This window comes from Salvelinus namaycush, chromosome 31, assembly GCF_016432855.1.
Source record: "Salvelinus namaycush isolate Seneca chromosome 31, SaNama_1.0, whole genome shotgun sequence".
Taxonomy (NCBI): Eukaryota; Metazoa; Chordata; class Actinopteri; order Salmoniformes; family Salmonidae; genus Salvelinus; species Salvelinus namaycush.
Window position 1 is genome coordinate 17,710,790 of NC_052337.1, and position 27,768 is coordinate 17,738,557.

The window sequence follows — 27,768 nt, forward strand, 5'->3', positions numbered from 1 at the left end:
CACACACATATACAACCACCCGCAGTTAGTTTGACTGCCATCGGCTTGGTGCACCACGGTTCCGTTTCTTTTTCCTAGTGTAAAACAGCTGTAAATGACAGTGCGGCACTGCATTGGAGGCTCTGACTTAAAAGGGTTCATACATTTACACCTGGATACGGTTGCTCTCAGGACGACAGGGTGGAGACATCAGGACTGAGTCAGGTAGTTAGCCAGTTTAGCTAACTAGCTAACGATAGCTAGTATATTTGGAGTAGTCGAGAAATGGCTAGCTAGCTATATTTTCTTTAGCTGGCTAGCTACAGTAGCTACGTATCCAACTGCCCAGCTGTTTACGTAGCTAACTAGTAGCTGGGGGAAATTGGTTGCACATCATTAGCAAGCTGCTTAGATTGATGCATTGCTAATAGCTAGCTAACTATGATTGCATAGACAAAAGAATCGAGATACAATAACGGGTTTGCATTGCCAAGTAGTGGAAAGGCAATTTTTTTCATGCACGCTTCCAAATCTACCTAGTTAATAACGTTAGTAACCTTAACGTTACCAACTAGCTATCTAACGTTAGCTAGTTTACAGGTACATTATTTTACATTATTGATTTGATTAATTTCATTTTTACCTTTATTTAACTAGGCAAGTCAGTTAAGAACAAATTCTTAGTTTCAATGACGGCCTAGGAACAGTGGGTTAACTGCCTTGTTCAAGAACAGAACGACAGATTTGTACCTTGTCAGCTCGGGGATTCGATCTTGCAACCTTTCGGTTACAACGCTCCAACCACTAGGCTACCTGCCGCCAGCCGCTAGCTGTTTAGCTAGCTATGTAGTTTTTTGCACAACATTAAATCACCCACATAAAATCGTGTATTTACGATAGCTTAGCAAGCTAGTAACTGGCAGTGCGTTGTCACTGTGGCCGTTTAATTTGTGCACAGATTGTCGTTTTAATCAATACCTCTTCACTGATGTCAAAACAATGTCTCATTTTAAGACGTATAGGCACCTATAGGGTCGACCTCTACTGTTTCAAGTGGATTCGGACTTGACACAAGCCTGTCCTGTTCTGAGAGGTGAGTACATTTCATTTGATTTCTGTACCCGGATGATGATATGATCCACGTTATACACTGGGGATTTGAAATGCAATTGCGTCCAAAATGTCCACTGAAAGGAAATGATGGCAATGAAGCAAATTGTGACGATTTTCCCACTACTTCCAGCTCCAGTCTGGGGAGGGAGTCATTAATTTAAATAGAACCTACTTTTTGGACTATACAGTGCCCCTAGAAAGCATACAGCCCCTTTTTGTTGTCTTTATGGACCAGAATGAATTGACAATCAACTCTCCTCTTGATCCTGTACCCAGTTATTGGCAATGATAATCATACCAATAACATGATGCTACCATCGCATGCTTTAATATGTGGATAAAAAAATTATGTTTGATTGCCCCAGACACGGGCTAAGTTCTCAATGCTGCCACAATATACTAGGCTACATTAGTGATACCATCGATACCGCTTCCCTTAACAAGGAGGTGTAGCTAGATGTCAAATAAAATTGAATTTGTCACTTGGGCCGAATACAACAGGTGTAGGTAGACCTTACAGTGAAATGCTTACTTACAAGCCCTTAACCAACAATGCTTTAAGAAGTTAAGAAGAAAATGTGTTAAAAAAAAAAAAAAAATAGATAAGTAGAAAATAAAAGTAACAAGTAATTAAATAATAGTAGTGAGGCTATATACAGGGGGTACCAGTACAGAGTCGATGTGCGGGGGCACCGGTTAGTTGAGGTAATATGTACATGTAGGTAGAGTTAAAGTGACTGCATAGATAATAAACAGAGTAGCAGCAGCATAAAAGAGGGGTCTTGGTAGCCCTTTCAGCTGTTCAGGAGTCTTATGGCTTGGGTGTAGAAGCTGTTAAGAAGCCTTTCTGGACCTAGACTTGGTGCTCCGGTACCGCTTGCTGTGCAGTAGCAGAGAGAACAGTCTATGACTAGGGTGGCTGGCGTCTTTGACAATTTTTAGGGCCTTCCCCTGACACCGCCTGGTATACCGCCTGGTATGGATGGCGGGAAGCTGGCGGGAAGCTTGGCCCCAGTGATGTACTGGGCCGTACGCACTACCCTCTGTAGTGCCTTGCGGTCGGAGGCCAAGCAGTTGCCATAACAGGCTGATGCAACCAGTCGGGATTCCCTCGATGGTGCAGCTGTAGAACCTTTTGAGGATCTGAGGACCCATGCCAAATCTTTTCAGGCTCGTGAGGGGGAATAGGTTATGTCGTGCCCTCTTCACGACTGTCTTAGTGTGTTTGGACCATGATAGTTTGGAACTTGAAACTCTCAACCTGCGCCACTGCAGCCCCATCGATGAGAATGGGGGTGTGCTCGGTCCTCCTTTTCCTGTAGTCCACAATCATCTCCTTTGTCTTGATCACGTTGAGGGAGAGGTTGTTGTCCTGGCATCACACGGCCAGGTCTCTGACCTCCTCCCTATAGGCTGTCTCGTCGATGTCGGTGGTCAGGCCTACCACTGTTGTCATTGGCAAACTTGATGATGGAGATGATGATGGAGTCGTGCCTGGCCATGCAGTCATGAGTGAACAGGGAGTACAGGAGGGGACTGAGCACGCACCCCTGAGGGGCCCCCCGGTTGAGGATAAGCGTGGCGGATGTGTTGTTACCTACCCTTACCACCTGGGGGCGGTCTGTCAGGAAGTCCAGGATCCAGTTGCAGAGGGAGGTGTTTAGTCATAGGGTCCTTATCTTAGTGATGAGCTTTGAGGGCACTATGGTGTTGAATGCTGAGCTGTAGTCAATGAACAGCATTCTCACATAGGTGTTCATTTTGTCCAGGTGGGAAAGGGTGTTGAGTGCAATAGAGATTGCATCATCTGTGGATCTGTTGCAAATTACCTTGACCAGCCTTTCAAAGCACTTCATGGCAACAGATGTGAGTGCTATGGGTCGGTAGTCATTTAGGCAGGTTACCTTCGTGTTCTTGGGCACATGGACTATGGTGGTCTGTTTGAAACATTTTGGTATTACAGACTCAGTCAGGGACAGGTTGAAAATGTCAGTGAAGACACTTGCCAGTTGGTCAGCACATGCTCGGAGTACACATTCTGGTAATCCGTCTGGCCTTGCGAATATTGACCTGTTTAAAGTTCTTACTCACATCGGCTGCGTAGAGCGTGATCATACAGTCATCCGGAACAGCTGATGCTCTCATGCATGCTTCAGTGTTACTTGCCTCGACGCGAGCATAGAAGTAATTTAGCTCGTCTGGTAGGCTCGTGTCACTAGGCAGCTCGCGGCTGTGCTTCCCTTTGTAATCTGTAATAGTTTGCAAGCCCTGCGACATCCGACGAGGATCGGCGCCGGTGTAGTATGATTCAATCTTAGTCCTGTATTGATGCTTTGCCTGTTTGATGGTTTGTTGGAGGGCATAGCGGGATTTCTTATAAGCTTTCTTATAAGCTTTAGAGTCCCGCTCCTTGAAAGTGGCTGCTCTACCATTTAGCTCAGTGCAGATGTTGCCTGTAATCCATGGCTTCTGGTTGGGGTATGTATGTGTGGTCACTGTGGGGACGACGTCATCGATGCATTATTGATGAAGCCAATGACAGATGTGGTGTACTCCTCAATGCCATCGGAAGAATCCCGGAACATATTCCAGTCTGTGCTAGCAAAACAGTCCTGTAGCTTAGCATCTGCTTCATCTGACCACTTTCTTATTGACCGAGTCACTGGTGCTTCCTGCTTTAGTTTTTGTTTGTAAGCAGGAATCAGTAGGATAGAATTATGTTCAGATTTTCCAAATGAAGGGCGAGGGAGAGCTTTGTATGCGTGTGTCTGTGTGTGGAGTAAAGGTGGTCTAGAGTTTGGCAAGTCTTGTATTCTCGCACAAATTCATGAATTAGTGGCTTTATATATATATTTTCTTTGAAAAATCAATATATTTTTCTGTAAAACTGTTTATAATTGGTTGCTCCTATTCGGCAAAAGGGGGAAGTAATATGCTTGAGCTGGTTGGCTTTGACAGCAGTTAGCCTAAGTGTTGGACAGTGTAGAGCCCTTTGGTCATAGGGTGATGCAGAAAAGATGCTTGCACGCTACATTTCAGTGTGCGTGTATTACCCAATCTTACACACACAGACACACACACCTTGAATGCATGCGCTGGTTAGCAAGTTACATGCTGGTTGCCAGAGTGTGATCACCAGAGCTTGACAGTGAATTGTTGGACAGTGTAGAGCCCTTGGGTTTTCTGGTGATGCAGAAAAGGCTCTCACACACACACACACAGAGGATATTTCAGTGTCTGTGTGGGGGACAGTGTGCATGTTGATTTGTCCCTCTTCAGTTGCATGACTTAGCAGATGAACAGTGCCTATTTAGCCTCTGGCCCCACTGGCATCCCACACACAACCTTCATTTTAACCAGGACCAAACCTCTCATAATAGGTTACTCACTGTGATGAGGCTTGCAGTTCTTCCCTATGGTGTAGTTTTACCTTTTTCAACAGTTGTCTAAAAGACACAAGTTCCCACCTTTTTTTGTAGTCTAACAAACAATATGTATTCCACAGACATGGCATTTGCAGGCTTCAATTGAAAAACTATTATTCCAATTGATTTTAGTTTTAGCTTACAGCCATTTTGTCAGATGAATATTATCTACAACAAAGAATGATACATGACAAAATGCTCTAGTTTTAACATATGTATTATGGCCTCTATCAAGTCATAGATGCTCTTTGGTTTTTCAGGGGAGAGAAGCAGGTGACATGACTGGAGCTGGGGCTGAGGATGACATCCCATTGGGTGAAAGGAAGACGGTCACAGACTTCTGCTACCTGCTGGACAAGTCCAAACAACTCTTCAATGGTCTAAGGTCAGTCTCTGTCTCTTGAGGTTTCTGAATTTGTGTTTTGATTTATGGCTGTTGTTGAGTCGTTTCTAAATGTTTACTTCTCAATGGAATACTCTTCAGTTATGTGACATTCAATGCAGTAAGGTATAAAATATATAACAAATACGCTAGGTTTGGGCACTGTTAATCGATCAATCCAATAACCGAACGGACGTTAGTATTAGATTACTTGAGTGAGTGTTTTAACATTGAAAAAGCTCTAATTGGTAGGCCTATATTAACATTGAAAAAGCTCTAAATGGTTGGCCTATATTAACATTGAAAAAGCTCTAAATGGTAGGCCTATAACATTGAAAAAGCTCTAAATGTAAATTATCCTTGTGACATTTTTACCTTCAAGGATATACCATGATATTTAAAATTCTTAATTTAATAAAACAATAAACTTTTGAATGTAGTTTTTATAACAGTGCATTGAGCTTCTTCTGTTCATTTAGCCATACAGTCTTGTCTCGAGACCGGTATGTTATTTCCCACATAGCAATTACAGACATGTACCTAATGGAGTTTCCACAAGACCTGACACCGATCAATGCAAAACACTCACCAGAAAACCCTTTTGTTTCAAAGTTAGTTCTATCATGACACACATCATATTTCTCTTGTCAATAACAGGGTTTCCATCCAACCTTTTATGCGAGTAAAGTACGTCAGATAAAAAATGTCGCGACAGGCCTGATGGAAACAGATATTTTGTGGGTAAACTTTCCAAATGTCGACAAAACAAAACTGTAGACAACGTGGGATCATGTTTTTGTTGGGGAAATAGATTATGCTACAATTGAGGTGGAAATGCTTTTGTGTGCAAAGATTGACATAACCATCACGGCGAAGTAAGCATCGTGTTACTGCAAGTTATGTTGTGTGGTCCTCCCACTGCGACTTGGAAAAGCATGGACAGTTTATTAGGCTACAGACAAAATAAGTTATGATGAACTTCACAGGGTGGTGAAAGTGCACAGTGATGAGCTTGGTGCTCCTTTCCAAACCATAGAGGTGGTGGTGAAATGATGATCGGTGCTTGGCTGCCAATTGAGAAGTAAAAATTATCCTGCTCTTATCCATAATCTCGTCATGTACCGTCTGCATTGTATCTGCAAGTGGTTGGCTGGAGCTCACATACCAAGATCAGCATGGGCACATTTGCTGTTTATGGCAGACTTTTTGTGCCAAAATCATCGACAGTGATAAAAATAAAATGGAAACACATCTCTTTTTTTCCCCGATAAAGTAAACGTTATACGACTAAGTGCTTTTTATGTGCACCAGGTCAGTTTAATTGAAACACACCTCTGGTAAGAAAATGCACATATTTTTTAAATGCAGATTTTAGAATATTCGCATTAAAATCTGTCACAAATTGCTGTTAGCCAAAACTCCCGGATTAAAGCAGTCTGTCCCATTTACCTCTGCCATGTGCATTTGCTTCGTTTTGATTTGTCGGCAATATTTATTAAAAACATTTTTTTGCAATTCAGATATCCGAAAACATGCCATGATATTATTTGAATAGTAAAATGTCAAATGCCAATCCCTCACCTGCACACGTTATATTAAGTAAATGGCTCGTAGACCTGAAATGATCAGTGTTGAAAATAAGGTCCACACTCTTAGAATTAAGGTGAATAAAAATATTAAGCTGTATTACACAATTTCTTTGTATCAACCCCAATTTAAAGAGTGGAACCATGTCATTTCTAATGTGGCTCTGTCTCTTTTGCCAAACCTTACTGTTGGGTTAAGATGTTTTCTTTTCAATACATCACATACACAGAATACACGCATGCAATCACGCATACATTAAAATGGAAAAATATTCATGTCAGACCATGTGTTCGGCGTATCCCATGTGGCCAACGGGTTGTGTTTGAGTTAATCAGTCATTTCTCGTCTATTTTTAGTCTGGGTATGTCAGTAGCTGCAGGCCTCCCTTCGCTCTCTCTCTGTCTCCCTCCCCCGCTCTATCCCTCTGTCCCTAACAAGTGTGTACAGTAGTAACAGCGCGTGCCTGAATGATTGTCTGAGAGCTTGGAATTGGTCGCTTCATTACTTCTCCATTCTGCTCGTCCATGGGATGTATGGCTAGAAACTGAAGTGGCGTGACTGGCATCCCACTCTGAAACAAACGCTTCCCTAGAAGAGATGGGAAACACTGCCTACTCTAATTGCAGCTCGACTCACTGCAACGGTGTTGTCAGACAAAAGTGTTGTGGCTGGTAGTAATTGAGAAACATGCATCGCAATGATGTTGTCAAACATGACTGTTTTGGCTGACGCATTGGTGAAATCGGTCTCACTGCATCAGCGTTGTCCTGCGTAGAAGCCCTTTGTGTTGACATGGGAGGGCTTTACGGGGGTGTGTTTATGATAATTGCCTGTGCTTGTCCGCTCAAGCCAACATAAACAAGATTTAACACTCAACAAAACATGGTTTCACCAATCTCAAATGACCCCAAAGGACTGGAGCATCTTGCACTGTGCAATCAGCTCTCTGCACTAGGGATGGGCACTGTTATTCAAAATATCTGAACTGACGTTCGTATTAGATTACTTGGGAGAGTATTCATTTTGGAAAAATAATGTCCACTCGACGACATTGAGACTTGTCCCGAAGCCACTCCTGTGTTGTCTTGGCTGTGTGTTTAGGGTCGTTGTCCTGTTGGGTGGTGAACCTTCGCCCCAGTCTGAGGTCCTGAGTGCTCTGGAGCAGGTTTTCATCAATGATCTCTCTCTACTTTGCTCCGTTCATCTTTCCCTCGATCCTGACTAGTCTCCCAGTCCCTGGCACTGAAAAACATCCCCACAGCAAGATGCTACCACCACCATGCTTTACTGTAGAGATGGTGCCAGGTTTCCTCCAGATGTGACGCTTGGCATTCAGGCCAATAAGATCAATCTTGGTTTCATCAGACCAGAGAATGCTGTTTCTCATTGTCTGAGAGTCCTTAAGTGCCTTTTGGCAAACTCCAAGCAGGCTGTCATGTGCCTTTTACTGAGGAGTGGCTTCCGTCTGGCCACTCTACCATAAAGGCCTGATTGGTTGTCCTTCTGGAAGGTACTCCCATCGCCTCAGAGGAACTCTGGAGCTCTTTCAGAGTGACCATCGGGTTCTTGGTCACCTCCCTGACCAAGGCCCTTCTCCCCAGATTGCTCAGTTTGGCTGGGCGGTTTTTCACACTCAACATTTAACCGTGTGTATCAAGAATGGTCCACCACCAAAAGGACATCCAGCCAACTTGACACAACTGTGGGAGGTATTGCAGTCAACATGGGCCAGCATCCCTGTGGAACACTTGACACCTTGTAGTCCATGCACTGACGAATTGAGGCTGTTTTGGCGGCAAAATGGGGTGTAACTCAATATTAGGAATGTGTTCCTAATGTTTTGTACACTCAGTGTATTTTGACTATCCGGATATCCGAAAAAATATATAATGATATTATTTGAATAGTGAAATAATGTCAAATGCCCATCCCTACTCTGCACACTGGTCCTATAGTAGCCGTCACACTGGGCGATTTGTTAACACACGACAAACATCCTCCACCTTACAATTTGGGAGTTACCAGGGAAACAGCTCCAAGGGTTTGTGTGTGTGTGTAGTAGAATCTATGACTCATGCGAAGAGATGAGAATGGAACAATAACTAATGGAATTGATTGGCCTAAATGTTGACATGGATGTTTAAAAAATAAAGAAATCACATTATTTTATGTTGCACTCCATGTGATCAGTATGTATGTTTACAGTATAGGATTGCAAATGATTTAGAAAGAAACAAACTCGTGTTGCTGTAGAGCGTGGCAATTTCCCTCCAGCTTTGGTGTCTCTTTTTATTTTGATCACATTAACTCCCTGACGAGCTCAGGCTCAAAGACAGCTGTTGTCTTTTATCGCTCCAGACTTGGTTCCACATGGAGTGTGATGCCTGTAGCCCTGTACCTGGAAACCTTTTGTAATTGGTAGGATTCACAGGTGGCTGGTGGAACCTTAATTCATTGGGGAGTAGTAATGGCTGGGATGGAATAAATCAAACGGTATCAAACACATCCAACCCATGGTTTCCATGTGTTTCATTCCATTCCAGCCATTATTATGAGCCGTCCTCCCCTCATGAGTCTCCTGTGGTAGGATTCTTATCATCCTGATGGGTCCAGGCAGCGTAGCTTTTTGGACGAGGCCTGCGTGTGAAATCTGGGGCACAGTGACCCTGTCTCTGGAGGCTTGGTCCCATCCTGGAATTAACCAAAGCCAGCCCTGCTGCAGTGCTCTGTTCCTCCACGCTAATTACAGAGGTTTGGTTATTAGAATCAGACCAAAGATTGGGATCAGTGTCCTAGTTCTTCTTTGGGACTTTGCTTGTTTGGTGCCCTGTGTCTGATTTCAATTAAATAATTGGAATTGTTATGAATAAACTAGGGGATTTATCATTTTATATATGGTAACTGCAGACATGTCAAATGCAACAAAGCTTGCCTTTTTACACATTGTAAATAAGGACCCTTCCATTCACAATAGAAAATACTTTGTAATTACAGTGCATTAAGAAAGTATTCAGACCCCTTCCCCTTTTCCACATTTTGTTACGTTACAGCCTTATTCTAAAATTGATTACATTCATTTTTATCCTCAGTCTACACACAATACCCCATAATGACAAAGTGAAACAGGTTTTTAGACATTTTTGCCTAAAATGTATTAAAAATAAAAGAAAGCATACATTTTATATATAAGTATTCAGACCCTTTGCTAACTCAATTCAGCTCAGGTGCATCCTGTTTCCATTGATAATTCTTGATGTTTTTTTTCAACTTGATTGGAATCCACTGGTGGTCAATTCAATTGATTGGACATGATTTGGAAAGGCACACACCTGTCTATATAAGGTCCCACAGTTGACAATGCATGTCAGAGCAAAAACCAAGCCATGAGGTCGAAGGAATTGTCCCTAGAGCTCCGAGACAGGATTGTGTCAAGGCACAGATCTGGGGAAGGGTACCAAAAATGTTCTGCAGCATTGAAGGTCCCCAAGAACACAGTGGCCTCCATCATTCTTAAATGGAAGAAGTTTGGAACCACCAAGACTCTTCCTAGAGCTGGCCGCCGGCCAAACTGAGCAATCGGGGGAGAAGGGCCTTGGTTAGGGAGGTGACCAAGAACCCGATGGTCACTCTGACCAAGCTCTAGAGTTCCTCTGTGGAGATGGGAGAACCTTCCAGAAGGACAACAATCTCTGCAACACTCCACCAATCAGACCTTTATGGTAGAGTGGTCAGACAGAAGCCAGTAAAAGGCACATGACAGCCTGCTGGGAGATTGCCAAAAGGCACTTTAGGGACTCTCAGATCATGAGAAACAACATTCTCTGGTCTGATGAAACCAAGATTGAACTCTTTGGCCTGAATGCCAAGCATCACGTCTGGAGGAAACCTGGTACCATCCCTACAGTGAAGCATGGTGGTGGCAGCATCATGCTGTGGGGATCATTTTCAGCCTGCAGGTACTGGGAGGGAAAGATGTCGGGATTGAGGGAAAGATGAACGGAGCAAAGTACAAATCAAATCAAATGTATTTATATAGCCCTTCTTACATCAGCTGATATCTCAAAGTGCTGTACAGAAACCCAGCCTAAAACCCCAAACAGCAAGCAATGCAGGTGTAGAAGCACAGAGAGATCCTTGATGAAAACCTGCTCCAGAGCGCTCAGGACCGTGGACTGGGGTGATGGTTCACCTTCCAACAGGACAATGACCCTAAGCACACAACCAAGACAACGCAGGAGTGGCTTCAGGACAAGTCTCTGAATGTCCATCTCTAGAGAGACATGAAAATAGCTGTGCAGCGACGCTCCCCATCCAACCTGACAGAGCTTGAGGATCTGCAGAGAAGGATAGGAGAAACTCCCCAAAGACAGGTGTGCCAAGCTTGTAGTGTCATATCCAAGAAGACTCGAGGCTGTAATCACTGCCAAAGGTGCTTCAACAAAGTACTGAGTAAAGAGTCTGAAATACTGATGTAAATTTAATATTTCACTTTATTTTTTATAAATTTGCTTACATTTCTAAAATCATGTTTTGGCTTTGTCATTATGGGGTGTTGTGTGTAGATGTAGGGGGGAAAATATTTAAGCAATTTTAGAATAAGGCTGTAATGTAACTGTGGAAAAAGCCAAGTGGTCTGAATACTTTCTGGACTTTCTGGGCTGGAACATAATTACAAATCATTTGTAGACTGCATTGAATCTAAGACCAGACAGATTTATTTGATTAAAACACAGGGTTTCCGTTAGCCGGTAAATGCCGGCTTTTGGCCAACTAAAATAAATGAAAAACCGATAAATAAAATTGTTGCTGGCAAAATCGACCTAGATAAAAAAAAAAAAAATATCCATTGCAAAATAATGCTTTTTATTCATTGATCGAAATACCAATCGATGTGCTCCAATTTCAAAATCAAATATACTTCATAAGCTAATAAATCCTCAAGCTGCTTGGAAATTAGTGTTAGGGTGTGTGTGTGTGTTTATATTTTTACTCACGCAAAAGACTTGAGGTCCTCATAAGGGACTTCAGCTAAATGTACCCTGACTGGGCAAAATTGGCAAAGATTGTGTTTGATTATCCCTGTTCCCAGTGTGCCTGCCGAGAGTGGATTCTTTCTCCAAAACAAGAGTAAAAACAGCTTCAAAATCGCACCTTCTTGAGGACAAAGTAACGAGGCTAGCTAGTGTTCATCAAGCTGCTCCAAGTAGTTGGACAGTTTAAACTTCCCAACAGCAAACGGAAGTAACTGCAAACGCAAGTAAATTGGATGCAAATGAATGTGTTCGTCAGACCCGGTCCTAGCAGTTCTGCTGGCCCCCTAGGCAAGATCAACATATGCCGCCTGTATCATGTATAGTATAAAGATTTGGAATGGATTGCTAGACTTGTATAATGTGTATCATGCGCCACTGGGAGTGTTTCAGTTGAGCTTATTCAGTAGCACTTCGAAACGAAAGATCGTTGCCAACTATTCACATCGGAGAGTTACAATGTTGCAATCACTAGGCAGCTAACTGCCTATATTAGAAAACATACTTGTTATCAATAAACCACGTTCATGGAGTGTACAAAACATTAGGAACTCTCTTTCCATGACAGACTGACCAGGTGAATCCAGGTGAAAGCTATGATCCCTTATTTGTTGTCACTTGTTAAATCTACTTCAATCAGTGTAGATGAAGGGGAGGAGACAGGTTAAAGAATGTTTTTTTAAGCCTTGAGACAAGTGAGACATGGATTGTGGATGTGTACCATTCAGAGGGTGAATGGCAAGACAAAATATTTAAGTGCCTTTGAACGGGGTATGGTAGTAGGTGCCAGGCGCACCGGTTTGTGTCAAGAACTGCAACGCTATACATGTGTGTATATATATATATATATATCACACAAATCATAACCCCACTATAGTTCAAATTACAATAAACATAACATTTATTAACATCAGTAGAACTGTACAAAGAGTGAGATCATTTCAGCTTTGGAAACAAATGCTTTCATGAATGCATGGCTAGTGCCTCATTTCACAGGAGCATTGTAAAATACGTTTTCTTTCAATGAACCAGCCTTAACGAATTTTGTTTATTTACATATCGAATTTTGTTGTCCAATGTCAGTTATACAATTTCTTAATTTTGTGGCCGTCTAGTGTCCTCATTCCACTGCTGTGGTGCTGAATCGCAGCGGGAGTGAGACGGGCTGGCCCGGTCATGGCTAGAAGGGATCAAGCTTTTGTCAAATGAACGTCAAAAGTAGATTTTTTTTTTTGTTGCATTTTACCTAACCCTTTTCTTAACCTTTTTAATATAATTATCCTAACCTGCTACGAAAAGTCAAATTTGACGTTAATTTGACAAAAGCTGGGGCCCTTCTAGCCATGACCAGCCGGCCCTGGTGTTCATAGACATACACGTTTAGTTTTTTATTAGGCCTAATCTAAATGTTCATGCCTAGGCTAAATTAAACTAGAGGGGCCTAGATTCTATTTGAAAACATCTGCTTTATTTATTTATTAAAATGTTCATACAAATAGCCCATAGGGCAGGTCGTTCGCTAATTATATTACGCAAATGTTATATTTTGGAGTTTGTTTTATTAGTTTAATATGTAGGCAACTTGTTCTTCTAGGCTAAATGTTTTAAATTTAAAATTATATTCAGTTATGATTTATAGCAGGGATGAAGACACAACAGTCAATGTTTTGCTTTTCAATACATTTTCATTTCTATTCTGTTAAAATGAATTACAATCCAAATGTGATTTTGAGCACCTTGGTGGACGCCCTAATGCGTTAAGCACCCTATGCATATGGAAGTCCGGTAAATGAAAATCTTGCGGGTCACGTTGTCAAGCGGCAAATTTTCAGAAACCCAGCTAAAACATAATAATTTCGAACCTTGCTTACATTAGTATACGATCACATTCTCTATATTATGCATGGGAATACTTTGGAACAGATTTTCACAAAATAAATCACTTGGTGCTGATGTTTAAAAATGCCCCTGCTCCATGGTATTGGAATAGCTTTATGTAAAGTGAGTAAGAACATTTTAAGTGGATGATTAAATAAATAGCATTTCATTTACTTAAGATCCACCCCTTTTTACACAACGACACCCACATTTGTATTGGTTATCCAGTATCTTATTAGTTTGACCGGAAACAACAGAGCAGGTTTAGCGATCTTGCGGATTTCCTTCTCCATCCCTTCACTCTGTTTGGGAATAAGTATTTTGGGTATTAATCTTGTTCATAGCGATATGAAATTAATGGTGGATGGAATTAGGCTAAGTTTAATTCTGCTTGATTATTTGACCCATATTCCTGACTTAACAGTCATGACATTGTTTCCCACAGCCAGGAAGGGCGTTAGGGTAAGAGATAATCACACGGGGGAAAACTGAGCAATCAGTAGGCCTCAGTGTTACGTACCAGTATATAGGAGCACACGTTTTCTTTGTGTCATGTTTACGAATGAATCTTCTATCCATTCTCCTTTGAATATCTTAGGAAGGCAGTCTGTATCGTTTAACACAATGTGTTTTCAAAAATAAGTGCAAACCATACATCTCCCCTTTTGAGTACAAAGACTAGAGTTTGAAATGTATCGTTGGTCTGTCTGTTGTGTTTAGTGTATCTGCATTCCATATTCTGTATGCCAGTCTGGGTGAGAAATTTGCCAGATGGATAATTGTGGCAAAAATGATGTTGCAGGGAAGGATTATGGCTGTGTAGTGTTGACCAGTATCGTATTGGGTGTTTTCAGGCTATGCGTGCGTTTGCTGCTGCACTTTTGCCGCCACAGCCACCATTGCCCGTTCCTCTCCTCAGTCTCCAGACACGTTGTCATGGCAATGCTTCAATGATAACAACGAGGCCCGGAGCTTCAGCGGGAAATTAGAGGCAAAGTGGCCGACTTGCACCCCAGCTGACAGGCAGACCTCATCCGATTCCATCACATCCCCACCCCTCTGACTCACTACTGCACGCAGCATAGCCCACACACACACACACACACCACTCCTCAGGCACAACGTTGGCTATTAGGAAAGCAAAAAATAGCTCAATGTCCAGAGAATGTCTCTGAGGTAGACCTTCAGAGGGTCTCAACATAGCCTTTCTGCTTTGCTGTTGTGTGAATGAGTTGATTTGACAGCTCAGAGGTGACCTGGATGTAAGTTTTGCATATGTATACTTCGCTATTAAAAAATATGATTACTAAAACTATCTTCCAAAGACAGCACTACTGTTTCCTCTGTTGATTACCCAGCTCAAATTTTAGTTCGACCAAATCCCTCTTTGCTTCCTCTATTTTGTTGTAATTTTTATGAATTGTTATTCAGTTCTCCAATCAGGAGAGAAGGTGTGAGACTGTTCTACTTGGCTGCATTTTCCTTCTTCTCAATCCTCCTCACCCTTTTGTCTCTTGCAGAGATCTTCCTCAGTACGGACACAAGCAGTGGCAGTCCTACTTCGGCCGCACCTTTGACGTCTACACCAAGCTGTGGAAGTTTCAGCAGCAGCACAGGTCAGCTGATCACTGACGGCTCCGTTCTCTCTGACACCACATTTCCCCAGATAGATCAACAACATTTGAGCCTAGTGGATGAGATGGAGAAATCTGTTGGCTTAAACGTTCATTTTAAACGCAGCATTGCTTCTTTTTTTCTGTTCTTGCTTGGGAGCAGGCAGGTCCTGGACAATCGGTATGGCCTGAAGAGATGGCAGATAGGGGAGGTGGCGTCCAAAATAGGCCAGCTGTACTACCACTACTAGTAAGGTTCCTCCAACTGCACGCGCTCACATACACAGACTGTCACATATCCTTATCATTCATGTCCTGGAACATTTTGTTGGTCTGATCTGTGCTTTAACTCCGGTAACTTGTGTGAAAACAATTCCTGGTTCAAGCAATTGATTGTACTTCATGGAGAGGTTGGTCCAGTATCTAGGACCTAGGAGTGGGCCCGACTCTAAATCCATTATTCGGATGTGCACAAAAAGTGAATTTGGGAAAATAATTCTGAAACATTTAGTATTTGCTGCCATTTGTAGCTATTTAGTTGCTACATGTAGCACTGTTTGTGTGCACCTGTGAATTAAGCAATATAAAAGGTACAATGACTAAAAACAAGAGGAAAATCTTGTCAACTAAAATTACTTACTTTTTTGGGATTAAAACTAATATGTTTGGAAAGACTGACTAAAACAAAATAAAAAAACGGGTGGCAAAATAAATACCTAAGTATCATGTAATCCAATGTGGTGGTGTGAGGTGCATGGATTTTTTTAAACGATATAAAACCAAGCTGACATGCAGAATTTGTGTTTCCTAAAGTGTTCTTTAAGTGTATTGAGTTTTAAGTTGATCAAATTTGTTCCTTAATACACTTATTCAGGAACTACCGGGGTACCAGTGTCACACTCAATACAGAGAGTTCTTGGCACACCATTTTCTCTTTTTGTGTTGTAGTCTTCGTACCTCAGAAACAAGTTACCTGAATGAGGCCTTCTCGTTCTACTCGGCCATCCGTCAGCGGTCCTACTACTATCAGGTCAACAAAGAGGATAGGTGAGTGCCAACGCATGGCATTTTATTGATTTTTAAGACATTTGTTCGAGCACTCTGAACATGCCCGTCTGGCTTCTATTCAGGTTTTGTCCCAGGAGGTTAATGCTTGCCAGAGGCTGTTGTAACATAGCAAATCAACTGAACTATGCACTTTAAAAGCGGCCTGGGTCAATTGAATACAGACATGGTATGGATAAAACCATATACCTTTGTATTTGGAGTGAAGTATCCCTGACTGTCAGACAACTTAACAATAATGCAAAAATACATATGAGTAACGGGTAGTTTATATACTTGCAATTTCTGTGATAAAAATATATATATTTTAACCCTCAGCACATAACTTTTTTCGACATGTTCAAGTGCTTTTGAAGTCTGAACAACTCTTCAACCAATGAGATTTTAGCTAGCAAACTAACGTTGTTAATAACTTAGCTAGCTTGCTAATGTTGGCAATGTGGTCAAACTAGCTACATTGTCAAACTAGCTACATGATAAAGGCTGTAAATGGCTTTGTTTCATTACCTTCAGGTTGAAAAGGTGAGAAGTCAGTGATGAAACGTGTCAACTTGTAGACTCAAATTCTGAGTTTCCCACTTGTTACTCCGACTTGGACCGTCATTCGGCTATATTAGAGTTGGACAGTTGTATTTCCGACAGCACTTGAATGCACATTTTTAGCCACTTAATAATTATCTGTTTGCTGCTGAACCAGGTGAACGTAGTAATGGGTTAGCTGGCTTGCTAACATTTTATTTATATTTTAATGAAATTTTTCAAAACCCAGCTAAACCTGGGAAAGGTGGGTGAGTGATTTAGCTAGCAACAAGGAGCAACAATCCACATGGGGATAATGATAGAAGTACATTTTTATGTAATGTTATATGATATTTGTTGAAGGTGTTTATGGTAGACTGAGACAAATTACATAATCACATTTAACAAAATTGTTGTGAATGTTCCAACAGCTACATTTATTTAGTGCTGCTGGAACAAAACACATTAACATTTTACTCTGTGTGTGTTTGTGCTTGCCAGGGAAAGATTGTAACACAACTTTGCTTTCTTCCAATGTCTTCCCCCTCCTGTTAGGCCTGAGTTGGTAGTGAAGAAGCTTCGGTATTATGCCCGCTACATAGTCGTCTGTTTACTTCTGAACAAGATGGACCTAGTGAAGGTGCTGGTCAAGGTAAAAAATCTGAGGATAAACAAACGATTACCAGAGGAAGTTCTCAATCTCATTTGTATTTATTTAGGCCTTTTTGTTGTATTTTATTATTGGAGTTTAATATAAAGTGGAGTGCAGAAGTTTCAGCCTGAATTTTTTATTTTTTACTCTTACAAAAATACACATATTTAAGTAGCATGCATTAGTGTGCTGTGTATAGTGTGTATAACAGTGGTCTCCCCTCCTGCAGGAGCTGTCAGAGGAAATCGAGGACTATACCCAGCGATTCAACACAGAAGATCAGTTAGAATGGAATCTGGTCTTACAAGAGGTGGCAGCTTTTGTGGAGGTCAGATTCCGAATAGGTTGTGTGATTGTATTGATATTTAGGCTACTTGTGCCTTTTTGAAATTGATTTAGTTCTGTCCTTGAGCTGTTCTTGTCTATTAATGTTCTTTCATGTTTTGTGTGGACCCCAGGAAGAGTAGCTGCTGCTTTCGCAACAGCTAATGGGGATCCTAATAAAATACTAAAGAATAACTTGACTGTATATAAAGAAACACTGCAGGAGTGTTTTACTCACTAATGATTGGCAGTTAACCCCCTAGAGTAAATGTGCATTGGCTGCATCTCAATCCACCTTATCTGTTGATGTCGCCCTTCCGCATATGCGGTGAAAGGTGGCAGAGCTAGAGTGGTGTTTGTCAGACCATGAGACATCCCGAAAATCAGTCTACTCACAAAAACGTTGGTAGCGTCCGAACAGTTTGATCTACAAACTTCATGGAAAGATGAGACTAACGAGCACGATAGTTCTCCATTTTGCGCCATGACCTCCACAAGTCTCACGTGACTCGTCTGAAGTCGGTACAGCCGATCTGCCAACTTCGGTCTGTAGCGTCCAAACAGTTTGGGCTACACTCTATGACCCCTCTGTGGAAAGGCGAGTCTCTCACGGACATGTATATGTCAGTTGTTTTGCTCTAGGACGCTTACAAGAATAGTCTGAAGATAGCCGGGTACCAGTTTAAAAAATGAATGAAAATATACACCACCCGAGGCCCATTATCAGCAGCCATCACTCCTGTGTTCCAATGGCACGTTGTGTTAGCTAATCCAAGTTTATCATTTTAAAAGGCTAATTGATCATTAGAAAACCCTTTTGCAATTATGTTAGCACAGTTGAAAGTGTTGTTCTGATAAAAGAAGCAATAAAACTGGCCTTCTTTAGACTAGTTGAGTATCTGGAGCATCAGCATTTGTGGGTTCGATTACAGGCTCAACATGGCCAGAAACAAAGAACTTTCTTCTGAAACTCGTCAGTCTATTCTTATTCTGAGAAATTAAGGCTATTCCATGCGAGAAATTGAAGATCTCGTACAACGCTGTGTACTACTCCCTTCACAGAACCAGAATAGAAAGAGGAGTGGGAGGCCCCGGTACACAACTGAGCAAGAGGACAAGTACATTAGAGTGTCTAGTTTGAGAAACAGACACCTCACAAGTCCTCAATTGGCAGTTTCATTAAATAGTACCTTAAAAACACCAGTCTCAACGTCAACAGTGAAGAGGCGACTCTGGGATGCTGGCCTAGGCAGAGTTCCTCTGTCCAGTGTCTGTGTTCTTTTGCCCATCTTAATCTTTTATTTTTATTGGCCAGAATCAACTAGTCTAAAGGACAGTTTTATTGCTTCTAAAATGAGCACAACACTTTTCTGCTGTGCTAACATAATTGCAAAAGGGTTTTGTAATGATCAATTAGCCTTTTAAAAGGATAAACTTGGATTAGCTAACACAACATGCCATTGGAACACAGGAGTGATGGTTGCTGATAATGGGCCTCTGTACACCCATGTAGATATTCCATTAAAAAATCTGCCGTTTCCAGCTACAGTAGTCATTTACCACATTAACAATGTCTACAGTGTATTTCTGGTCAATTTGATGCTATTTTAATTGACAACAAAATGTATAAGTGACCCCAAACTTTTTTGAATGGTAGTGTATATGGAGAAACTAGTTCAGTGCCTAAAATAAGGGGTTAAATCCTTGTCAAAAAAGTAAGAGTCCTGATCTTTTGTATATCTCTCAGATACAGAACAGACACTTCAGAACAAACTTCCTTTAGATTCTTTGGGGGACTATCTGTTATTCCATGAAGCTGTTATGCGTTGCTATGGGCTAATAGCAGTAAGCTTTAAAAAACAAACATTTTTTTTTACCTTATGGAGTTCTAAAATTTCAAATCAAACAGCTAAATGATCCTTGGTATGACCATATGTTCGCTTAGTAGAACCCCCACGTACTTAGACTCTTAAAGATTTGAAAGGGATACTTCAGAATTTTGGCAATGAAGCCCTTCATCTACTTCCCCAGAGTCAGATGAAAAACTCATGGATAACATTTTTATGTCTACATCCAGTATGAAGGTAGTTAGCCAATGCTAACTAGCGTGTATGTTAGCAGTTTCCCTAGACTTCCAATCATTGCACTAACACTAGTTAGCAACTTTCTTTAAACTGCATGCAGAGACATAAAAATGGTATCCACGAGTTCATCTGACTCTGGGGAAGTAGAGTAAGAGCTTCATTGCCAAAATGACCCTTTTAATGGACATTCTATGTGCAGGGATATTTCATAAAGATTCTCAGAGTAACCTTTTGCAGTCTTGAGAGAAATTATCAGCTTTGAGGATGGGTTTGGCTTATGTCGTTATAAGCAAAGGTTTAGATTTTTAACGATATTGGTATGAACTTACTGTATCCCGTCACGATCTCTTGATGACTTTTACCTTTCTGTGCCTACTGCCAATTTCCTACTACGAAAGGGGGAAATGTCATCATAACTTATGAATGAAGGATATACCAACACTTAAAGGAGGCTTCCACAAGTCAGCAAAAATCAGATGGGTTTCCACCAAGCATTACTGAAGTACTGTAATTTAATTAATTCAGGATTATGGGGTTGAAATTATCATTGTATATTTATGTCAATCTGTGATATTTTGTGTGAAAGATTTTACATACCACAGAAGTATTACTAGAATGGTGTGCACAATGGAGTTGAAGTGAAGCTATGAATGTTTTGTTTCTGTGAGCAGGCAGACCCAGTGGTGGTGCTGAACGATGAAAATACTGTGGTCTTCACATCCAATCGGCTACAGGAGGGGGGCGTGCCTCAGTTGGAACAGGGAATGGTAGTTGGCCAACTCACCCTGGCAGATGCACTAATCATTGGAAACTGCAACAACCAGGTGTGTGAACACAGATTCTAGTCTAAAGCGCAGCTCTAAAACAACCTCTTGACCAGTCTGGGGACCTACATTCTAAACTATAATCATTTGTGTTTGTCAGGTAAAATTCAGTGAGCTAACCATCGATATGTTCCGCATACTCCAAGCTTTGGAGCGGGAACCAGTCAACCTGGCTACTACAACTTCTAAACCTGGAACATTGGTGAGGGGGAATACTGGAAACGCATCTTACACTGTGTTGTGGACAACAACATAGACAGAATATTGCAAATGTAAAAGTCTCGAATGTGATATGGGAGAAAGGCAGCGCCGGAAACCCTACATGAAACCTGTCCTGTAAACAGCTGCTTACTCCGTTTCTTCCTTCACAGGCCCTTACCCCATGTCTTCCTTCACAGGAACCCAGCGAGAAGCCAGCCAAGAGAGAGAACCCTCACAAGTACCTGCTGTACAAGCCAACGTTCAGCCAGCTCTACACCTTCTTGTCTGCCTCCTTTAAGGTCAGTCTCCAACTGTCTCCCCGATGTGTCTCCCTTCACTTGTAACCTGTGAGAAAGACCCGATCGCGTGACGGTTAACAAAATTTCATGACCGCCACAGCCCTAGTTCTAGCCAATGGAAATTAAAACGCTGAACAGAAAGAAATCTACATCCTGTTCTAGAGTACATCCTAATGGAATCCCATCAGAATTGTATAAAATATCAATAAAATGTATATTTTAAAACATTAATGATTTTTGGATGGTATTGGCTGATTTTAGGTGTTGTTTTGTAGGAGTTGCCAGCGAACAGTGTGCTGCTCGTCTATCTTTCAGCTACTGGAGTCTTCCCTACCGGACGCTTGGATTATGAGGGTACACCAGCCCCCCCCCCTTAAATTCTGTAAACACACACACACTCACTAGTTCACACACTGGTCACGTTCTTGCAGCAGGAGCTGAAATTCATCTGATAATTTATTCAAAAAATTTGATTGATTTTTTATCAGGACCATATGACTTTGGAGGAGTTCTCACCAACACAAACCGTGATGTGGTGAATGGGGAGACTGTACAGAAAAGGAACCAAGCCCAAAAAGAGATGCACTGGTAAGGAACAGGCTCTGGCAATCCACTGTCCTCAATATGTTTTTTGGCAGACATGAGATGCATGTACAGTATTGGCCTTTAAAAAGTCACATAGAACTTCTTGCACAGCCCACTTTATTTATTAACACACTCTACAATATTCTCCCAAATTGTTTGTAACGTGTGTGTGTGTGTACATGCAATTACTGTTGACTCCTGTATGCCTTAGCCTTCACCCTGGGGACTTGTTCCCTTTCACCCGGAAGCCTCTTTTTGTCATTGTGGACTCTTCCAACAGCACAGCCTATAAGGTTGGTGAGAATTACATTAATCACAATTACACCTTTTTTGGGTTAAGAGAAGGATAATGATAACTGAGGTGCTTTTCATACATTGCTAAAACACTCAACTTAAATTGATTGATGTTAGTTCCCTGGATTTTCATCATTATTTTACTGAACAACAATATAAACGCAACATGCAACAATTTCAACGTTTTTACTGAGTTACAGTTCATGATCCCAAGTGGCGCAGCGGTCTAAGGCACTGCTAGAGGCGTCACTACAGACCTGGTTTGATTCCAGGCTGTATCACAACCGGCCATGATTCGGAGTCCCATAGGGTGGCGCACAATTGGCCCAGCGTCGTCCGGGTTAGGGCTTGGTCGGGGTAGGCCATCATTGTAAATAAGAATTTGTTCTTAACTGACTTAATTAATAATGAAATAAAAATATAAGGAAATAAATCAATTGAAATAATATCACTAGGCCCTAATCTATGGATTTCACGTGACTGGGCAGGGGTGCAGCCATGGGTGGGCCTTGGAGCACAGGCCCAGCCAATCCCCACTAAAGTGCTTTATTGCAGACAGAAATACTCCTCACTACCACCCCCCCCCCTAATTTTAAGATGCATTTAAGGAAAAGTGGACTATTCCTTTTGGGAATTCAGTCTGGCGTGATCCTTACTAACGCTATGCCTTGTATCTCCATGTAGAATTTCACCAATCTCTTTGGTCAGCCGCTGGTGTGCCTGCTATCTCCCACAGTCTATCCAAAGAGCATGCAAGGTTAGTTTGTCACTATTATTATAGCTTTTTACACCTCTGTACTCCTCTTAATTAGCGTGTTACAGGCAACCGTCAATTACTTTCAATGTTGAAGTCGGCAATTACACTATGCCATACTCTTAACTATTCTAGAAAATAGTTCTTAGAGCTTGTCAGTTAATTCTCAAATGTTGACCTATTGATACCAGCCATTGTACTCATTTAGGCCTATTTATGTGGCAGATTATTTTCCATTGGATTCTGCAATTATTTTAATTCATTTTATTGATTGGTTTAGAAATGTGTGTGCAGAATAAGCCACGTGAGATGAGACATTGTTTTTGTGGGTGTTCTGAGAAACTGTTCTATGAATTTCTCTCAGACCAGTCTCAGCGCGGCAGCCTCTTCACACTCTTCCTGTACTGCCCCCTTCTGGCCTTCCTGTCAGTGTGTGGCCTGAGCAGCCTGCGCCAAGGATTGTGGGAGAAGGCTGAGGAGTTTCTACACAAGGTGTACCGTGACATCGGCCAGATGATCACGCGCTCACAAGCTATAGGTGTGTTTTTTGGCAATTTTTTAAAGATTGTAAGTGCAAATATCACAACCATAATGGTGGAATTTCTCCTTCACAGACCAAGCCTTTCTACAGTTCTACGGTGATGAGTTCCTCCGATTGTTACTGATCCGCTTTGTGTTTTGCTCGGCTACACTGAGACTGCACAAGCTCTTCCGGGTAAATCAGTTTTATTGTGCCCTTGGTACTTAGTTACATCTCCCATAGTTATTCATGGTAATTAGGGGGTTAAATGTAATGTCCCTTCTCTCTCTGTCTGCCGTTTGCAGGAGTCCAGGAGCTTCCCGGAATCGTACCCTCAGCTACCCAAACAGGACACGGTGGAGAGCAGCCTCCTGCAGAAGCACGTTCTGGAGCTGGCCGCCATGTTGGATGTGCGGAGCCTCTTTTGGGACGGAACGCTGGACGTGAACTACTAACCTTCAGCTGCCCAGCTAGTCACCACAACTATACAAACACAGACCAACCACAGACACGCAGACCACCGCTATACACATTCGCACAAGAGTCCTCATCTTTCAGAGGTAATTAAGTTACTGGTTGAACACACTGCAATAGTGTCCGTTTCTTTTTAACCCAAGATCCCCTTATTTCCCCTACCTTATCTACTTTACCCTATCGGCTATACTTATTTTGAGTACATTCATACAGCTACTTGTGGAAGTCAACTATGTACAATGCAAACATGAACAAGTTACCTAGCTACTTATATCCACATGAGATGAGCATGTACTACGTGTTGTTACTCAAAAAAAAGCACTCAAATGAACCACATGGTGCAGCTATTTTAGTCTGAGGGTGACAGGAGGACACATGAAGCTATCGAGGGCTTTATAACACTTAAAAAGACAGAAAATAAATTAACATAGTTTTACGACAACACTGCCTGCAGTGGGTTCTAGATGGATGCTTCCAGCTATCTGAACTGCAAATGAACTTCAATGCAAGCTGTAGGGAAATCTCCTCTTCTGTGCATGGGTAGATGTGTTGGCCAAGTTTACTGGATGTAGGGTTTAGAGTGAGACTAACCTCCATATTTGTTTACCCAACTAGATCTGCTGGTTTTAACACTTCTAATGTAATTGCCTGGAAGTTGCTTTTTTTGTTTCGTTTCAGTAGTCTGTTCTGTAAAACTGAGGCCTGGATGTGTAAAGTAACAGAGTGCCTATGAAGACCCTCATGAACAGTTTAGCCCTGTTCAGAAACAACCACTTGCCCCTACCCTCTAGGCACCAGCTCTGACCTGTTTAGGTACCAGCTCCTAACATCTAGGTACTAACATACGGTGGCGATGTCAGCGGCTCTGAATGATCTGCAAACATATCTGCTCATTTAGTGCAGTGACTGAGCAAGCAGGAGGTCGCTAATCTATTTTCACTGTCTATTACTCCTTGTATCAGAGCAAGTTTTCGGACTGGGTTTACTGCGGGTATATGTTTAAGCACCCCGCAGGTACACAGCTGCCCAGCTCCTCACAGGCCAATCAAAATAGATAAATAGACACATCTCTCCCAATCTTCTGCTTTTCAAAGATATCACTTGAGGAACCAGGGTAACACTCCTTCTGGGGTGGATCTTTTAAAAGATTTAGCTTTGACCTTGATTGGCAGCATATCATTGGCTGCATATCTTTTGAGACATTGTAGGGATGGAAAAGGCCTCTCTCTCTATGCTGTAGCCTATATGTTTTGGGGGTTGCATCCCATGGCAATTATAGTCTTATGTATTCTCTCCTTAACCGGCTTTCTCCTGACCAGTGGGGATTAAGGAAATTAGGTAAAGGGGGTAGATTCTGAGATTCACCCCTACTGATTCAAAAACCTATGGTTTATGGAAAATGTAGGACTTTGAGGCCCTGTGTCATTCATTATAACTAAGCCCCCATTCCTCTGTTTTAGGCATGATGGTTTACTGGAGAGAGTTCATGCTGCTGTTTCTCTTTCTTTGCATGTCTTATCAGTATTCTTGTCCAGAGTTTACTCTGTCGAGTTCATGTTAGTCTGTTTGCAGGTCAGTTCCAGCGTTAGCCGTCTAGCAAGTGCCCTGCATGGCAGCAAGCGTCATCTAATTTCCTTATATAGATGGGGGCTTGAAGCAATGGAACCGGGTAGTGCTGAAACTGACTCCTGGCAACCAGTTTTAAGTACGTGTGTGTGGTGATGAACAAAAATAGCCAAATCATTTTGTTTTTTTGTATTTACTGAGAGGAAAAAATGAATTTCAAAAGTAAGAAATCACCATTTTAAATGTATATTTATGTTTAATTGAAAATAACAGTATGTGATACAGAGAGATGTTTGGTCTTTAGTACGTATGTCGAATTGTTAATTGTAGAAGCTGTGAAAAATATATGCAGTTGGCACAGCAATTTTAATGAATGAACTGCACATTGTTCCCCCCATCAGTTGTTTTGGTCAAATTCAGCCAGCATACATTCCAAGGACATGGAGAGAGTCGGGGAAACTGACACGGTTCTCCCCATAGAAACAAACAAAAGTGGACCATTTCAACATGGGAAATACTTCTCCCCATGGCAATTATAATAATATTTTGTTTATTTGTTAATAATGATGATAAAAACAATAGTAGCCTTGCACTTTACTGTATTCAATTATGACCTAATCTTATTTGTCGTGCTGTCGGTAAAAAGGCATGTCAGAGACCGTCCAATCCATTATTCCCTATGCCACCCTACGATCATTGTAATACACATTTAGATATTTGATGTTTTTGTCAATGACAATGGACAAGAACACTGTCCATATTTTTTGTAAAAACCTTAATTGTTGTGATATATGATGTTATCTGTGTTATTTCATTAGAGCATGTATGTCTGTCCATGTTTGGGATGGCAGCACAGGGCATGATCATCCAGATCACACAAGACTAGCATCCTAGCTCACTGGGAAGCACAAGTTAGTGCAACGAGCTACACTACCGTAGCTCATCTTCTCTTCACTTAGGGGACCCACTTTCATAGAAATGTACATCTACAAAGCCTCTGTGGACTGTTTCATTCAAACTGCCTTTTGGTTTTATCCATTTTTTTTTCTTCAAGCACATCATGGACCAATTTTTAATTGCCACCATTTTTATGGACCACTCCAATTTCCATAAGAGTTATCACTGCCAAAACAAGTTGACGGATGAGCTTTCAGGGGAAGGCCATGAAGAATTACTGTCCAGTTGAGCATATCACCCATGTTTTCTTGGACTATCCTTGATTCATGAATTTACAAACATGATGAAGTCCTCAAGGGAAGAGGAAAAGACGGAGCACCCATACTTAACTAAACCTGATTCAAAAAGGTTGCAAGTTGACGCATTGTGACCGTGTCATATCATACACTGTGAATTGTATGCAGTAAAACCATTTTGGGACATGTTTTCCTGCTTTGTCTTTGGGCCTTTGTTTACAGCCCGTTGTAATCTCGTGGTGACTTTACTCTCCTCCATGTAGTGTGTTATTGTGCATTGTAGTTAGGAGCAAGAGGGGAACAAAAAGCACTCATTCTTATAGAAAAGTGTCAAAGCTTCCTGTGCAAACTGAAGTGAAGCTGCCCCTTTACCGTGTATCCCCATCCCAAAATAGGTCTTACTAGTGAGGATAGTACAGTATATGTAAAGTACATATGATATTTATGCATAATGACAAAGCCCTAGACACCATTTATTTATGTTATAATACTTGTAAATTGTGACAGGATGTGACTGACCTCTTTCCCCCGTTGGCATGTAGTTGAAGCCCCTAATAGGGTGAAATGTTGAGAAACAAAGGAATGTCCATTCTATAAATTACGTATCTATTATTTGAAAGTCATGTCAATTCTGTGCAATACATTTCTATCTGCAATGCTTTGAACGTTTCGCACCATTTGGATAAGCCCTAGATGAGTAACACAATGATATGGAACAAAAGTATATTTAAGTATGAACATTAATTTCTTGGGCCTAAATCTAAAATGTTACTTTGAGAGTAAGGGTGTTCTTTCTACCGGTTCCTACTGTTGTGGGAGGGAACGATTTCAAAGTGATATATTGGTCGGAATACTCTTTCTTTATAAGTTAAGGGTTTCTAGAGATGCTAGTTAAACATTATTTGGCATTCTTTGTTTATATCCTTTAAACGGTTCTGTCCCATTTGTTGCCAATTATATTTGATGTTAAGTATGAAGGAAAAATAAGTTGACTAAAATACCAAAACATGCAAGCTTTTTTGAATGCTTTAAGAAAATTAAAAGTTTGACTGTTTTGTTTTAATTTGTGTGAGATATATTGTCTTTATTGTTTAAAATGTATTTTATATAGGTGATTGCTTTGACTCCTCAAAAGAAAAAATCTGTTACAAAAGCATCACTCAAACATTTATTTCAAACACAATCAACAATACAGTAGGCAAGAGATGCCTTTGGACTGAAGACATTAACAATTTTGCAGAAAATGCCCCTGAATGAATTGACACACCACTCCAATTTTAACTGATTTTTCCCCCCAATGTGTTCCAGGGATATTTTTCTAACCAAAACCAATGTCCCTCACTTAGCATGCTATGAATTGTGCCCATTTCTTCTTGCTATCAAAAGGAAAAAAATAAGTCTTTACTG

The 27,768-nt window shown here is 41.3% G+C and overlaps 1 protein-coding gene across 2 annotated transcripts; it reads left to right on the forward strand.

The window, feature by feature from the left end:
* On the forward strand, positions 1-27,424 carry scai (suppressor of cancer cell invasion). 2 transcript variants are annotated; one of them, XM_038970541.1, is made up of 18 exons: positions 1-204; positions 994-1,072; positions 4,778-4,902; positions 14,915-15,010; positions 15,171-15,257; positions 15,956-16,054; positions 17,147-17,243; positions 17,473-17,571; positions 20,323-20,475; positions 20,576-20,677; positions 20,847-20,975; positions 21,251-21,329; positions 21,464-21,563; positions 21,772-21,853; positions 22,539-22,611; positions 22,973-23,146; positions 23,223-23,323; positions 23,434-27,424. In XM_038970541.1, exons 3-18 carry the CDS (start codon positions 4,796-4,798, stop codon positions 23,581-23,583), a joined length of 1,728 nt encoding a protein of 575 aa, XP_038826469.1. In that variant the 5' UTR covers positions 1-204; positions 994-1,072; positions 4,778-4,795; the 3' UTR covers positions 23,584-27,424. The 2 variants fall into 2 exon arrangements, with proteins under 2 accessions (XP_038826469.1, XP_038826470.1); XM_038970542.1 differs by having other exon boundaries at positions 20,874-20,975.
* Positions 27,425-27,768: the final 344 nt, after the last annotated feature.